The sequence below is a fragment of the Sinocyclocheilus anshuiensis genome, unplaced genomic scaffold, assembly GCF_001515605.1.
Source record: "Sinocyclocheilus anshuiensis isolate Anshui unplaced genomic scaffold, SAMN03320099.WGS_v1.1 scaffold457, whole genome shotgun sequence".
Taxonomy (NCBI): Eukaryota; Metazoa; Chordata; class Actinopteri; order Cypriniformes; family Cyprinidae; genus Sinocyclocheilus; species Sinocyclocheilus anshuiensis.
The window spans coordinates 3,112,862-3,129,845 of record NW_015537939.1 but is presented as its reverse complement, the minus strand read 5'-3'; the positions used below and the strand labels follow the sequence as shown (position 1 = coordinate 3,129,845).

General features: G+C 37.9%; 1 protein-coding gene across 1 annotated transcript in view; it reads left to right on the top strand.

Moving 5' to 3' along the window:
• Positions 1–16,984, top strand: part of LOC107662710 (probable E3 ubiquitin-protein ligase HERC1) — a 78,104-nt gene that overhangs the window by 22,561 nt on the left and 38,559 nt on the right. The window contains 23 exon segments of the mRNA XM_016452784.1: positions 1–112; positions 299–431; positions 1,943–2,134; positions 2,444–2,656; positions 2,760–2,933; positions 3,256–3,367; positions 3,789–3,877; positions 3,880–3,960; positions 5,675–5,972; positions 6,055–6,130; positions 6,216–6,264; positions 9,296–9,534; positions 9,617–9,814; positions 9,972–10,092; positions 10,761–11,001; positions 11,615–11,769; positions 12,142–12,401; positions 12,521–12,625; positions 12,728–12,895; positions 12,978–13,217; positions 14,175–14,288; positions 14,373–14,589; positions 15,468–15,765. The exon segment at positions 1–112 is cut by the window's left edge and continues 1 nt beyond it. Of these exon segments, the coding sequence (XP_016308270.1) occupies positions 1–112; positions 299–431; positions 1,943–2,134; positions 2,444–2,656; positions 2,760–2,933; positions 3,256–3,367; positions 3,789–3,877; positions 3,880–3,960; positions 5,675–5,972; positions 6,055–6,130; positions 6,216–6,264; positions 9,296–9,534; positions 9,617–9,814; positions 9,972–10,092; positions 10,761–11,001; positions 11,615–11,769; positions 12,142–12,401; positions 12,521–12,625; positions 12,728–12,895; positions 12,978–13,217; positions 14,175–14,288; positions 14,373–14,589; positions 15,468–15,765 (3,885 nt within the window).

The window sequence follows — 16,984 nt, the reverse complement described above, 5'->3', positions numbered from 1 at the left end:
GCGGTTCAGTCAGTCCCAGAAACAGACGGAGGCTCCATCACACTTCCACCACCTGCTGTCAGCCCTTCACAGACACCTGCTGGCTCACTGCTACATCCACACAGGCGCTGAGGTACAACAATGACACATTTCCTGTTAAAACCCACTCCATATGATAGCTCCCACAGGCTGCCAGTTGCAGTGGTTTTGCATTGTAGTTTTAAGCAATAAAATACTGTTGTGTGAGCATGTTTAGTCAAAAATTCTTGTTCCAGAACCCAGAGGCGTTCTGCATAATAAGTGTTTGCTTGTTGTGTAGGATGACAGTAGCGTGGTGCTGCTCCATAAGCACCTGTGCCTGCTGCTGCCTTACGCAGCCGAGACCTTCAGGAGATCCACCATTCTGCTGGAGGAGAGCACACTGGACAAACACGTCATCAAGAAACTACACAGTAAGAACACACATTATGTGCCATCCATCCATCCAACTAACCATCCATGCATCCAGCCATCTGTCTGTCACTCCCTTCATTTATCCATCCATCCATCTAGCTGTTCATTTTTCAACCCACCCATCCATGTATGCAGCCATCCATGCGTCCATGCAGTAATTCGGCCATGCATATGATCCCTATCAATCCATCATTACATCCATCCTTCCATCTCTCCATCCATACATCCATTTATATAGTTGTCCATTTTCTGTCTATTTGTTCATCCATCGATCCAACCTTCTGACCACCTATCCCTCCTTTAAAGTACCCTTCTGTCCATCCCTCCATCTACTGTATACCTTTGTCTATTTATGTAGCCATCATCCATCTCTCTGTCCCCATTCATCAGTTTATCCATCCATCTATCCCTTTGTCCATTTAACCATCATTCATCCATCCATCTATCATCATCAATCCATCCCCATCTGTCAATCTATTTATCCATCCATCCATCCATCCATCCATGTAGTATTATCCATTTGTCCAGCTATTTGTTCATCTATCCATCCTTCTGTTCATCAATCCCTCCATCCATTTATATAGTCTCCCATCCATACGTCCATCCATCCATCCATTAGTCCATCCATTTCTCCAACCATCTATGTAACCATTCATCCATTTATGTGGTTATCCATTTGTCCAGCTATTTGTCCATCCATCCTTCTGTTCAACCATCCCTCCATCAGTTTATGTAGTCTCCCATTCATCCATCCATCCATCTATCCATCCATGTAGCCATTCATAATCAATCTATCCGTCCGTCCATCTGTCCATCCATCCATGTAGTATTATCCATTTGTCCAGCTATTTGTTCATCTATCCATCCTTCTGTTCATCAATCACTCCATCCATTTATAGTCTCTCATTCATCCATCCATCCATTAGTCCATCCATTTCTCCATCCATCTATTTATATAGCCATTCATCCATTCATCCATTATGTGGTTATCCATTTGTCCAGCTATTTGTCCATTGATCCATCCCTCTGTTCATCCATCCCTCCATCCATTTATGTAGTCTCCCGTTCATCCATCCATCGATCCATTAGTCCATCCATCTCTCTATCTGTCCCTCCATCTATTTACGTAGCCATCCGTCCATTCATCTATTAGTCCATCCATTCATTTATGTAATTATCCATTTGTCCATCCATCCATCCTTCTGTTTATCCATCCCTCTATTTACGTAGCCATCCATCCATCCATCTATCAGTCCATCCATCCATACATTTACAGAGTTATTCACTTGTCCAGCTATTTGTCCATCCATCCTTTTGTTCATCAATTCTATCATTCATTTATGTAGTCATCCATCCATCCATCCATCCATCCATCCGTTCATCCCTCCGTCTATCCCTCCGTCCATCTGTTATTCCATCCATTTATCTTGCCTTCCATTCCTCCAATCATGGTAGCCAGCCTGTGATCCAACCAGACCCAGTGTATTGAGTTATATGTGTTTCTCTATAGCTGTGCTGTTTGGTTCGGTGGCGGGGAGTCTGCTGTGTCAGGTGATGTACTCTCTGCTCCTGCTGCCATTGGCTGTGGTCAAACCCCTCCTTCCTCACCTGCTCACTCTGCTTGAACATCTCAATGAGCTCAACTGTTACTTGCCCAACACTGCGCACCTGGAGGACATGGAGCTGGAAGGAACCTCAGATGGTAAGGACCAGAATTATGTATTTCTGTCATTCTTGGAAAACGTTCCGAATACCTTAATGCATTGTTTGACATTTAAACGGTACAAAAACAACTTAATCATTAACAAATGATAGATCATCAAGATAGACACAGTACTGCCAATTGCAAACTCCTACTTTTACTAGGCTAACCGAGACTTGTCATAGCACTTGCATATAATTGCTCTTTTGTTGGTTTTGATTGCTTCTATTGTCCTCATTTGAAAGTCGCTTTGTATAAAAGCGTCTGCTAAATGACTAAATGTAAATCTAAATGTACTTTCTATTGCAGAAGCATCTGAAATCTCTGAGCCAATCACAGTGCCAGAGTCAGAAGACTGGGCGTGGCTACTAGACCTGGAGAGGTCTGTTGCTCTTGCCATTGGCCGATGCCTGGGAGGTATGCTTCAGGGCCCACCCCCTTCCATTCAGGAGAAGACAGCAGAGTTCTGGCTGTGTAACCCGCTCCTGAGAAATGGGCTGGAGATAGACTTTGAACAGCTGGGTAATGACCTGCCACCAGGAGGCAACAGCTTATTGTTTATGTTGTGTGTTATAAACACACATAAATACAGAAAAATAAATACTCTGTGTATGTTATCCTATAGACTGGGCAATGGGTTGGCTGACTGAGGCCGTGTTCATGGGTTGTGGAGACGTGAGACTAGCCGAGCTGCTGCTGTCGGAAGAGAACACAACGTTAGTGGAACTCGCTCTTGGCTCACTGCGAGAACCTGCCAGTGCCCTCTGGAGGAAGATGAAGGAGTATGCGGCGAGTCGAGGTAAGAGAGGGGCAGGATTTGTTTAAGTGTGTAGAATATGAAAAGAAGGTAAAAAATATTGCAAGACATTTATTTACATACTTTTTTGGTACCAGATACTTAGAAAAGTGGGTTTTGCACCAGAGGAAAATTTTCATAGTTCCTATGACCATAGAATAATACATAGATCCCTCATTCGTAGCTGGAATGTGGAATCTGCCTATACAAATCTATACCTATAACTATTGGCAGAATTACCTGATTTTATTTGCACCACAAGAACTGTGAACGATCATCATGTACCTGTCTAAGTATTGACCTTCACATGTGTGTTTTTATGCAGATTGGGACAATAGTGGATCAGTGGGAGACTCTCTGTTAGAGACGGCGTGTCGCTGTAGTTTGGCCGCTCTACTCAAACATGCCGGCCTTCATGAAGCCTACTGGCAGGATAAGTGAGTGAGATCCACACCTCGCCCTCATTCTCTCTCTCTTTACCTAGATCTCTTGAACACCTTTGTCTTCCCACGTCTCCCTTCTGCCATAGTGTAATGAACTCTTTAATTAGTTGACCCAGACTTAACGAATATATGCTCTATTTAAAGAATGACTCTGTATGTGAATATTAAAGTGTCAGTGCCTGTCTCTCTCTGTACTGTGAGAAATCTCACATGATAAATTCCTCAGCCATAATGACTCATTTGTGAGAGTTTAGTGAATATGAATTGACAGTCATGAATATCCAGATCAACCTTCTGCAATATAATATAATGACTTTCCCTACCTCCCAATTTCTTAATGCTGATGCACACTAACCAGGGACAAAGTAACATTAACCAACATTATCACTGTTACTCTGTGTTTCATCGTGTCCAGGCTTCATTGGGCTCTCAGAGCCCCAGTGAGGAGAGGCAGGAAGCGGGCAGTTCTGGAGAGCAGACAGGAAGAGACACAGATCCCAGCAGCCTGAAGCCCCATACAGCTGAACACAACCAGGATGATCCCTTAGAGGAGGAAACGCCCAGCATCAGCAGTATGTACCTGCCGGGTAAACACACTGCTTTCTGTGTTCTTCCCTCACAGAGCAAGTGTGTGCTTCTGTTGAAATATATACCAGAGGTTTCTTTGTCTCAGAATGAGGTCTGTTTAACAATCTTAGTGTTGTGGTGTCTAACCAACTTTTTGGGGGCTACAGTTCTGGGATTAAATACTTAAAATCATTTATATCCTTTAATTGAATGCTTCACTTACTCTCTTAACTTGTATTAAAATATATGTAAAAACATTGTGTCACAGGACATTTGCAAAGTTTTTGATTTGTGTTTTTATAAGAACATGCACTAGGTTTTTGTCAGGACTTTGCTGTTTTGTCATTGTTCTAAATAGTTCAACTTTTAAAAAGACATCTTGAGACACCTATTGTCTTATGTATAAACATTTAAGATTGCATGCTATCAATAGATTTATCATGGTCAGTGTAATTTTAATATCACTGATACACTATTATGGGTTTTTTAATATTTTGAATTTGATTTTAATTTTATATTTTCGGTTTTCATTAAATTTTTTTGTTTTTTTAAATTATGTAGTATACATAAAAAAAAAAAAACTATATAGTTTTTTTAGTTATTTTTTTTAGTTATTTTGGTACTTAAACTTATTTTGCCAAGGCAACAGTTCTTATTCCTTTTAATTGTTATATTTTATTTCAAGTAATGAAAATGTTTTAATGATTTAAAGGTGACATATCATGAAAATCTGACTTTTCCAGGTTTTAAGTGCTATAATCAGGTCCACGGTGCATCTACCAATCAAGGAAACGTGAAAAAGATTAACCCAGTAACTTTGTTTCGGTAAGCCTTTTTCTGCAAGCGTCTGAGAAAACGAGCGCGTCTGATTTCGCTCCCTTGGTGACTTGGCAAAGGGATCTCATTATAATATTACCGAACCTTAATCTGTAAATGTAATACACCCACAGCGCCGTCATTGTGTTTTCGCAAGCGACAACGGTGTACCAGCTCTAATGCCATGGCGAAAGTTTGAGCAAAACATGCTAACTGTTCTGTCTTTGGCTGCACAGATTTGCTGTAAAACCACCGAGTTTCAAAGGAGTGGTTATGTCAACAGCACAGGGGGAATCGGTGCAGGTTTTAGAGGAAGAAATATCTTCTCTCTTGAACAAAGGAGTGATAAGAACGGTGCCGTGAGAAGAAAGCCAGCAAGGGTTTTACTCCCGGTACTTTGGGATTCCCAAAAAAGGTGGGGGTCTCCGCCCTATTTTAGATTTGCGGGCCCTGAACAAACACCTCAGGAAATACAGGTTCAAAATGCTCAACTTACGAACGTTATCACAAGTAGTGCGTCAAGGAGATTGGTTCACATCGATAGATCTCAAGGACGCTTACTTCCATATAGAAATATTTCCTGCACACAGGAAATTTCTCAGGTTTGCTTATCAGGGCAGAGCTTACGAGTATCAAAGGATTGCGTTCGGTTTGTCTCTCGCACCGAGAACTTTCAGCAAATGTGTAGAGGCTGCTCTGACACTGCTGCGTCAAGCGGGAGTCAAGAGTATCAGCCTATTTGGACGACCTTTTGCTCTGCGCGCAGTCGCAGCAGCAGGCAGAAAGGTTTAAGTTTTAATTAACAGTAACAACCCTGATCATTTTTGGGATTCATGTGACACTATTGTCTCTAAAATACTCCCTCTGGTGTTGTATTGTGTAATTGTGAAATATTTGGTTGTGTCCTCCTCCCCGCAGAGGTGCTGCAGTGTTTCCTGGCCACCCGTGAGGCCATGCAGCTCCAACAGAACGAGACTGTGTACGAGTCGTCTGGCACTAGCACGTTACCCAGCAGCACTGAGAGCCCTGGGACGCCAGACAGGGAGCCCCCCCAGCGTCCCTGGGACCACCACAGCATCACCGACCAGGGCCTGTCCTTCCCAGCAGCCTGCCACCTGCTGGTCTCACGCTGCCTTTTCCTGCTGCTGGGGGTCCGAGCTGCTTGGCAGGAGGAGAGTGTGTCGTCACAGACGCCCACTGAGAGCAGCTTGGCCAGGTTTGTGTTGTGTGCAATTACAAACATTTGCATGTGTGGGTGTGAAACAATCTGAAAGTGATAAATCTCTTTCACTACATAGATCTCCACTCTACTATGAGGCGTTAGGATCAAAGATGGAGTTACAGTCTTCTGAGAGAAGATTCAGTGAGAGAGAGGTATTTATGTTTCTCATGTTCCCCCTAGTTTAATATCAATGAATTCATCTCTTGATTTTGTTATTTGTAATCTGTTTTGTCACAGACACCAGATGAATCTAAAAGCTCCTCAGGGTCATTCAAAAATAAAATTGGTGAGTGGTGTATGAAGTAGCATATTATTTTATTATAAGTTTGATCTCATATGTCTGATCTCACACATATTGGATCTATTGCATGTTTCATCTCTAACATGACTGATATCGCCTGTCTGATCTCACTCATCTGTAGTTTCTAATTTCTCATGTGTCTCATCTCGCATATGTCATCTAACATAACTGATCTCTTACATATCTCATCTCACGCATGATTTCTCACATCTGATCTCAGGTATCTTATCTGATCTCACACATAGTAGATTTGTTGCATCTTAAATCTTTTACCCCTCTGATATTGCATGTCAGATCTTTAACATGTCAGGTTTTTCACATGTCTGATATCAACTGTCTGATCTCATGTTTCTAATTTCTAATGTGTCATCTCATATGTCTCGGCTAACATAACTGATATCTCACGTCTGATCTCACGGATGATTTCTCACATATCTGATCTCAGATATCTTACATATCTGATCTCACACATAAAATAAGTGTGGGTAAAATAAGTGTTGAACACGTCACCATTATTCTCAGTAAATATATTTCTAAAGGTGCTGTTGACATGAAATTTTCACCAGAAGTCGGTAACAACCCAAGTAATCCATACATACAAAGAAAATAAAACAAATAAGTTCAGAAATTGTGTCATCTCATATGTCTCGGCTAACATAACTGATATCTCACGTCTGATCTCACGGATGATTTCGCATATATCTGATCTCAGATATCTTACATATCTGATCTCACACATACAGTGGGTAAAATAAGTGTTGAACACGTCACCATTATTCTCAGTAAATATATTTCTAAAGGTGCTGTTGACATGAAATTTTCACCAGAAGTCGGTAACAACCCAAGTAATCCATACATACAAAGAAAATAAAACAAATAAGTTCAGAAATTAAGTTCTGTGTAATAAAATGGAATGACCCAGGGGAAAAGTATTGAACACGCTTACTGAAATTTATTTAATACTTCGTACAAAAGCCTTTGTAGGTAATGACAGCTTCAAGACGCCTCCTGTATGGAGAAACTAGTCGCATGCATTGCTCAGGTGTGATTTTGGCCCATTCTTCCACAGAGTCTTCAACTCTCGAAAGTTCTGTGGGCCTCTTCTATGAACTCTGATCTTTAGTTCTTATTTTCGTCTCCTCCGTAGGCTGTAGCCTACGAATTGGGACACAGCTATGGTGTGTATAATGGCATCCAAAGAGTACACTTTTTGTCTCATCTGACCAGACTATATTCTCCCAGTATTTCACAGGCTTGTCTAAATGTTCTGCAGCAAACTTTAAATGAGCTTCAGCATGCTTTTTCTTCAGCAATGCAGTATTGCATGGTGAGCGTGTATACAGGCCACGGCGGTTGAGTGCATTACTTACTGTTTTCTTTGAATCAATTGTACCTGCTAATTCCAGATCTTTCTGAAGCTCTCCACAAGTGGTCCTTGGCTCTCTGGAACATTCAGAAGTATAGAAATCCTTCTGTAACCAATGCCATCAGTATGTTTTGCAACAATAAGGTTGCGAAGGTCTTGAGAGAGCTCTTTGCTTTTACCCATCATGAAATGTTTCTCGTGTGACACGTTGGTAATAAGACACCTTTTTATAGGCCATCAGTTGGGACTAAACCAGCTAAAAGTAATTTCCACTGACAAGGGGCAGGATTGCTTTCTAATTACTGATAGATTTCTGCTGGTGTCTTGACTTTCCATGCCTTTTTGCACCTCGCTTTCTTCATGTGTTCAATATTTATTCCCTGTGTCATTCCACTTTATTACACAGAACTTAATGTCTGAACTTATTTGTTTTGTTTTCTTTATATGTATGGATTGCTTAGGTTGTTACGACATCTGGTGAAAATTTTGTCAACAGCACCTTTAGAAATATATTTACTGAGAAAAATGGTGACGTGTTCAATACTTATTTTACCCGCTGTAGATTTGTTGCATCTCTGATCTTTAACTGTCTGATATTGCATGTCAGATCTTTAAAAAATCTGATTTTTCACGTCTGATATCAATTGTCGGATCTCACATTTCTATTTTCTGTGTCATCTCATATGTCTCGGCTAACAAAACTGATCTCTTACATATCTGATCTCACGTATGATTTCTCACATCTGATCTCAGATATCTTACATATCTGATCTCACACATACTGGATTTGTTTCATCTTTGATCTTTAACCTGTCTGATATTGCATGTCAGATCTTTAACATATCTGATCTTTCACATGTCTGATATCAACTGTCTGATCTCACGTTTCTAATATTTATTGTCATCTCACATCTCATTGAACTGAACTGATCTCATCTGTAAGATTCCTTGCGTCTGATCTCACATATCTTACATATTTAATATCTGATCTCACACATAGTGGGTATTTTGCATCTTTGATTTGTTTTTTACCTGTCTGATATCACAGTTCAGTTCTTTGATGAAACTGTTTTTTCATGTCTGATATCACCTGTCTGATCTTCTGTTTCTAATTCCTCATGTGTTCCTCATCTCACATGTCTGATCTAACATAACTGATCTCACATATTTGATCTTACATGTATGAATTCTCACATCTGATTTCAAATAGCTTACATATCTGATCTCATCTCACACATATTGGATTTGTTGCAACTTATCTTTTACCAGTCTGATCTGGCATGTCAGATCTTTGACGTATCTGATGTGATGTATGATCTCTCATTTCTGATTTCTCACATCTTACATGTCTGAATTCACATATATCAAATAATTCATCTCTTACATTTCACCTGTCTGTTCTCACATATCTGATCTCTCATGTCTGATCTCACACCTGCTTTATCTTGCTTGCCTAATCTCATGTGATCTCTAATCTGATTTCTGAGGTCTTATGTCACACATCTGATCCCACACATCTAATCTGATCTCGCATGTCTGATAACTCGCATTGCATTTTTGTCTCTCTCTTCTTTCACATAAACTGTAATCATCAGTTTTAGTTAGCTTAAATATCACACCTCTGAGCTAATCAGCCTTGTTTCTTGCAAGGCCTTCCACTCTGTTCTTTGGGCATCATGAAAGATGCCTGGGAGCGACTGCGACAGTGCATCAGTCCCACTACTATGCTGTGCCCAGGCGGAGGTGGCACACCCATCCTGGGCCAGGTCTTCCATTTCCTGTGTGGGAGCCTCCTTCAAACCTCTTCTCTGGTGGACAAAGATGGAGGTGCACATGTGGATCCCAAAGCCATCACCATAGCCATGGCACAGCAACACCAAAGAGCTCAGGTGGGAAATCCATTGCAGATCCATTTTACTTTCAATAACTAGATGTAGAGACATCGCAGTTGTTTTCATACCCTCCTTCCAGGTTCGTTTGGAGGCCTTGTGTCAGATTTCCTCTTTCCTGTCAGAGATGGAGGAAAAGAGTGTTAGCTCTCTAGCGCCTCCTCGTTTTCCAGGCCTCTTGCAGTCAGTGCAGCTGCAGTTCCTCTCTGGCTGCTTTGGTCTGGGAGCCCCGATCACCGGCAGTCTAGCGGCACCTAACAACAAGATTCACCATTACACCGTAAGACACACTGATAATGACATTTCCTCAAATGCAAATCACAAATTTTTCCAAATTTCATGCATGATTTTTTTTTTCTTGACCTGAACATCTCCCTTATAGATTAGGCCTATATTCTCATTGAAGTATGATGTTTGAAATGTTGGTTTGTGTCTAGGCTGGGACTCAGTCGGCTCCCATCAGTGTTCAGAGGGAGTTACAGTCTGCAGCTCACACGCTGTACCAGCAACTGGTGCGTGTGTTCAGACAGAAAGTGGCACTAGAGAGAGAACAGGCTGGTGGGTAACGCTTCTTACTCGAGCATGTAGCATTGGTCTAAATGCACAAAAAAAGTATTAATTTTTTTTATAAATGTTTATTTTTTTGGCCATTTTTAGTTTTTTATAAATACTTAATTTTTTTAATACTTTTTATATTAATTATGTAAATGCACATAATACAAATAATGAAAATAGTACTGATATTTACATTTAAACTGAATATTTTATAACTGAAATGTTTTACTAATATAATTTGACTTTATTATTTTATTTTTTATTAATAATGAGCAGCTAATATAAAACAGGGTAAATAATAAGTAAATTTAAATGAACCATTTTGTACTTTACAGTGCATTTTAATGTTAATAAAATTATAGACTTTATACAATGCCTACTGTACTATGCGCATGCACTTTTCATATCTTAGTTGGATAAACAAGGGGAAATAGTATTATTAGTGATGTTTATTTTATCTTTTAATTAAATGTTATTTTTATTTGACCATTTAAAACAGATTTTTTTTCTGTAATATTATCATTACCCACTAATTTAAATAGACATTAATTTGTGATATTGCTTTGTGGTTAAAATTTTGACTCTATTTTATAGTTTGGCATAGTCCAAGTACTCTAATAATATGCCAGTTTAAGTAAGTAGTGATTTACCATAGATTTGTCTCATTTCAGGCTCTTATCAGCACCTGCTGTTAGCTACAGTCTTTGCTCTGAACTTCCACTATCAGCCAGTGGATCTGGTGGTGATAATTAAATGTGGCGTCCTGGAGTTCTTGTCCACTCTGACTGATAACACCTGTGTGCTGGTGAACCAGCGCTGGCTGGCCGCCTCCATGTCCGGTCACATGCAGCTCGGTGGGGCGGTGAAGGTGGCCACTGCCAGACTCCTGCAGATACTCGCCATAGCGGCCAGGTGAGATTATAAACTTGATAATTAGATACAGAACGAGAAAACGCCTCCCAAGATATGCTCTTAAAACCTCACATTTTGAAAACTGATGCCTTAGATAATCGTGCTCAAAGCATTCTTCTTGCTACTGTAAGGTCCGCGCACATGGCCCAAGGAAGGTATCCAGTTAGTAAGATTAAGACCATTGTACCACTCACCCTGACACTATTCAAATGAAACCAAACATGACTGTAAATCTTATTTGCATTCATATAGAACATTATATTCTTGACCATTCTGAGTGAATTAAACGGAGGGAGGAGATGAAAAGGAACTGATGCATATGTGAGAGAGGCGTTTCCTGCACCACCCCTCTGTGGGGTGTCTTAAAGATGCCAGTGTATTGTTTGTTTCTCAGGAGATCAAAGTATCTGAGTTTCTTTTATCCTTACACTACATCATAATATTGCTTTAATGTAACAGTTTTGCATAGTAAGGAAAGTTCAAAACATAATTTCATATGGATGTTTTGGTATCCACAAACATCCCCTCTGCCAATAACAGCAACAGTACCTGGCTGCAGACAATCTATGTTGTACATCTGCAGTTAAAGAAAACTGTGTGTGTGTTTCTCCAGTTCCTGTGAAGAGGCCTTGCCATTGGAAGTGTCCCAGGCTCTCATGGATGTAATGAGCGAGCAGCTGCAGGGATTGTTACATGCAGTCCACCAGCAGGAGGTGCTAGAGAGGGATTCCACAGAGCACATCCAGGAAGAAACTTCCAAACAAGAAAGTCAGTCATTTCAACACAAGATTCAGTGTTTTTATATATATTTTATATAACACTAGTCATAAATATTAAATGTAATCTTATTATTTTGTCATTGCATATTTACATTTTTTTTATATATATATTTGTTAACTAATTACTTTAATTTTACATTGTTTATTTATTTATTTATTTAGCATGCTTAATAATATGAGTAGGTAAAATAAAAGTAAAATAATAAATAATATTAGCTTAATTTCTAATGGACTATTTTGTAATTTACATTTAATCGTAATAATAATAAATTAAATTATATATTTTACTGTTTACTGTTATATTATGAATTCTATTCTATTCTGAATTATTTTATATTATACTTTTTTTGTTTTATTTTAGGTGCAGATGTAGTTCGTAGCAGCAGGGTTGTGGAGTCCCAGCTTGCTGACTTTCTAGTCTTCCTAAGACGCATTTTGTCTCTAAGGGTCGCCAAAAGAGTCTCCGCATTTGTCAAGTGGATTGATCCACTGATGACAATTATCTCGTACAAATGCAACTCTGGAAATCCACGCTTTCACAACCTGCGGACGAAGCTGCTGGCCTTCCATATTCTAGAAGCTCTTCTCCCTGTCTGTTCAGACCCTGTTGTCATGAAACAGGTGAGAAAAGAAGTGTTTTTTTTTGTTTTGTTTTTTATCAATGCTGTGCACCTGACACTAAATGATTGGTGGTTGATTGATTCTGACTTAAGAGTTTACCATGTCATTTTTGTTTTCAGATTGTTGATCAATTATTTAGCCTTTTGTCCACATACATGTGGGAGGAACCTTTGGCCCTGAGGAAAAACTTCGAAAAAGAGAGAACTTTGGAGAACTCAAATAGGGTATTTAAGCACACCTCTGTCTGTTCATTGTACAGATTTTACCCTATCGTATTTGTGTCCATGCATTTTAGATTGTTTTATATGTGCTTGTGTGTCCCCCAGGACAGCGGAAGTGAAGATGAATGTATTCCTATTGGTGATTTCTCTTTCGACCCTCATAAACTGATCTGTTGTTCTCTGGAGAGCGGGAATGTACTCTCTCATGGATCGGGGGGAAAAGGGTACGGTTTGGCCACCACTGCCATCACATCTGGATTCTTCATCTGGAAGGTAACAATAGAAAATACAGTCACTGGTGTCCCTTGTCTTTTACAGGGTCTGCATTCTAATGTTTTTTGTCTCCATCTCTTAGTTTTATATCACTAAGGAGAACAGAGGAAATGAAGGGACATGTATTGGAGTGTCCCGATGGCCCATCCGGGACTACAACCACCGGACCACCACAGACATGTGGCTGTACCGGGCCTACAGCGGTAGCCTGTATCATGGAGGAGAGCTGGGCCGAGCTCTGCCCTCCTTCACCCAGGGCGACACCATCACCTGCATCCTAGACATGGAGGCCAGAACAATCTCTTTCTCCAAAAACAACAGGGTCAGTGTGTTTATGTCCTTAGTTTGAATTATTTTCCTGTTACACCTACTGGTTTTAATTTGTTTCTGTGAACGATTCTTTATTTTATTTTATTTTATTTTATTTTATTTTATTTTATTTTATTATTTTATTTTATTTTATTTTATTTTGGCAAAGTGATTACTATTTTAGGCTGACACATTTAATGCAACAAATTCATAGTTTAAATCTGTGATTTGTCTATTTTAAATGTGCCTATATCCCTATAACTGTATTTCATAGACAAAGTTACTTTAGGCTTCATATAAAAATTATGATATTGGAGGAAAAAAATATTATTTAACAAGCTTTGGAGCTTTTGTTTTGAACATAACATTACTTATTTAAAGTACAATAATATATGGATTATAATTACTGTCAAAAAGTATTGCTTGATTTATAAGCTAGTAGAACATTTAAAGTTGGAATTAAATCCAAATTAAAAGAGTATGATAGATTTAATAGACTTTTTAATAATTGTGTGCAGTGCTTCTGTGCGCATTATTTTGAAGGAAAAAGGTTTTTCTTGTAAAAACCTAAAAAAAAATGGTGAAAACTTTTAATTTTTTTATTTTCAGCTTGCATAACATGAGTTGCATTGGTTGGAAAACATATATATTTTATGTTAATTCTAAGAAAATTAATACTTTTAAAACTTCAATAAAATCCAAACAACTTAGATAAAGTCCTGTATTACATTATTTCTTGCTGAATATTCTGTATAAAATATAATTATGAAGTTATGCACAATGCGACAATGTGAAATGCATTGCAAACAAAATTTTAGAAAATATAATAGGTTAAATTCAAGCTCTATTCACATGGAAAATAATTTTCAAAAAATAAAATAATAATGCAAAAACAGTAATGAACGTAAAATAGAAATATATGGGGTAAGATGAAATATGAGGTGTTTAAGTTGTTTTTATGTATGTGTAGGAGCCCAAGCTAGCGTTTGAAGGAGTGGATGCCACAGAGCTCTACCCCTGTGTTCTTTTCTACAGCAGCAACCCAGGAGAAAAGGCCAGCCTCATAAACCTCTACACCACTTTTGTTTGTTAAATTTTTAACTTTATAATTATATCATATATTATAATTAAACTTTCAAAACCCTCCTGTTCTTCGACTGGCCTGTAGGTGGCGCTATGTGACTTGCAGATGCGTGGAATGCCTAGCGATCTTCTGCCAGGGGAGCCCTTGTGCAGCCCAAGGGCCACAGTTCTGCTGGAGTCCACCATTCAGCTGCTAAGACGACTGTACGTGAACGATGACTGGGTTCAAAATATCAACCAGCACATGCTGAACAAACTACAGCTCATCAACCCTCTCATGAGAGAGGGACAAGGCAAGATAGGTCAGTTAACTTGTCTGCTAAAATATACATATTATATGTGACCCTGGAGCACAAAACCAGTCTTAAGTTGCTGGGGTAAATTTGTAGCAATAGCCAAAAATACATTGTATGAGTCAAAATTATTTAATTTTCTTTTATGCCAAAAATCATTAGGATATTAAGTAAAGATCATGTTCCATGAAGATATTTTGTAAATTTCCTAGCGTAAATATATCAAAACTTAATTTTTGATTCGTAATATGCATTGCTAAGAACTTAATTTGGACCACTTTAAAGGCGATTTTCTCAATATTTTGATTTTTTTGCACCCTCAGTTTCCAGATTTTCAAATAGTTGTATCTCGGCCAAATATGGTCCTATCCTAACAAACCATACATCAATGGAAAGCTTATTTATTCAGCTTTCATATGCTATATTAATCTCAATTTCGAAAAATGGACCCTTATGACTGGTTTTGTGGTCCAGGGTCACATATATAGTCTATATATTTGTGTGGCATCATTGCAATGAATCATTTTGGAAATGTTTTAGACCTTGTCTGTTAGCTTTACTATGCTATAGAAATGCTACAATAGATAAAAGCTAGAAATAAAAACTAGGTGTTTAAAATAAAAATAAAAAACTAGCAGACTTAATGTCTGCTAAATGAATAAATGTAAATGTAAAAAACTAAATGTATACAAAAATGTATTCTAAATACATTTAGAAACTTTTAAAACATATTTTTCTAGACTTTAAAATGTTGATTACTCGTCTTGTTTCCAGGAGTGTATATAATATAGAAATTTTCCCATTAATTACTTTTTAGAAAAGGCTTTTTGTAATCGGTTACTATGCCAGTTGTGTTCTAAGGGTTAATATATTTCGTCCTCTGCCAGCAGGTCATGCCAGTAAGGAGTTCGATGAGAAATGTGAGAGGGGCTCTGCTTGGGCAGATGTCGGGACATCGACAGACCACCTCTCTGGCCCAGCGGGGCTCTCTGACGGCCAGCTCAGTGTGTTGTGCACTGAAGTCTGGCCCGTCATGGCCCTGATCGGAGGTGTGGACAGCGGTCTCCGTGCTGGAGGGACCTGTCTGCACAAACCCAGCGGTCGACGGGCGACTCTGCTCGGGGTCTTGAAAGAGGGAAGCCCCTTGGCTAAGCTTCAGTGGGAGGAGACAGATTTTACTGTGAGGTAAGTACACAAATACATATATACCGCATACAGTATTCTTACAGACAGTCAAATAAATGCAAGATTCAAATGATTACATTTTATATTATAATTTAATATAATGATTTAACATATTATGATTATTATTAATAATCAGAGGCAAAAGTAAACAAAAAAGCTAATAAGCGAAAGTGTAAAAAAAAAATAGCTAATAATAATAAAAATAATCAGTTAATATTGCTACCGTTTTTTAAATTTATTTATAATTTAATAACATTCGTTTAATAGTTTCTATGCAATAATTAAATATAATAAAAAGAAAGGCAAATGTCTGTAAAAATAATAATACACAAAATATACAATAATAATAATTAATCATTATTATTGTCATATTTTTATGATTACTATAGTTTTATAAATGACTTAAAATGTCTGTTTTATTATAAAAATAAAAATTCCACCCATTTCATTTTAAAGGGCGTGTTAGAACGAGCCGTTTTAGGTAGGTGTGGTTGACTCTTTAACTTTTATAAAGAATATCTCTTTGGATTTGAGACTTTAGTCTTTGCAACTTTACAGATCTTCTTTATGCACCAAGAGCTTGTAACACTCCAAAGAGAAAGGAAAACCTGAAATCGCATCATATGACCCCTTTAAATTTGGTCATGCAATTCATTGTTTATAATGTTTTAGAGCAAAGGGTTCAAATTGGGGTGTTTGGGGGCTGCAAAAAATTTAAGCGAAAACAAAACTTTGCAAAATGTATTAAGTTCACAAGATATTAATAAAATATATTTAATAATATTTTTCATGCATTTACTGAATTTGATATTTTGCTGTTTTTCATTTTATTTTAATAATGTATTATTTATTTTATTATAATGTATTAATTATAATGTAATAATTTACATCTCTATTATTAATTGTAAGAAATAAATATATCTAATCAATTTTTTATACATCAGATTTATGTTTATTATTTTTCATTTTTTATATGCAAGATTTATGCATCTAACAATATTTTATTAGTGGTTGGAAGTAAATTTTGTCAGATTAATATTGCATTGATTTAGTTTGACTTTAGTGCAGTGACCATATAAAAGACAATTTAATTTTAGAAAAATGTGTTGTCTCTGTAATGTGACAGGTAATATTTTTCTTACACATTATAAATGAATGTGTGTATGTGTGTGTGTGTGTGTGTTATATATATATATATATATATATATATACAGTGTTG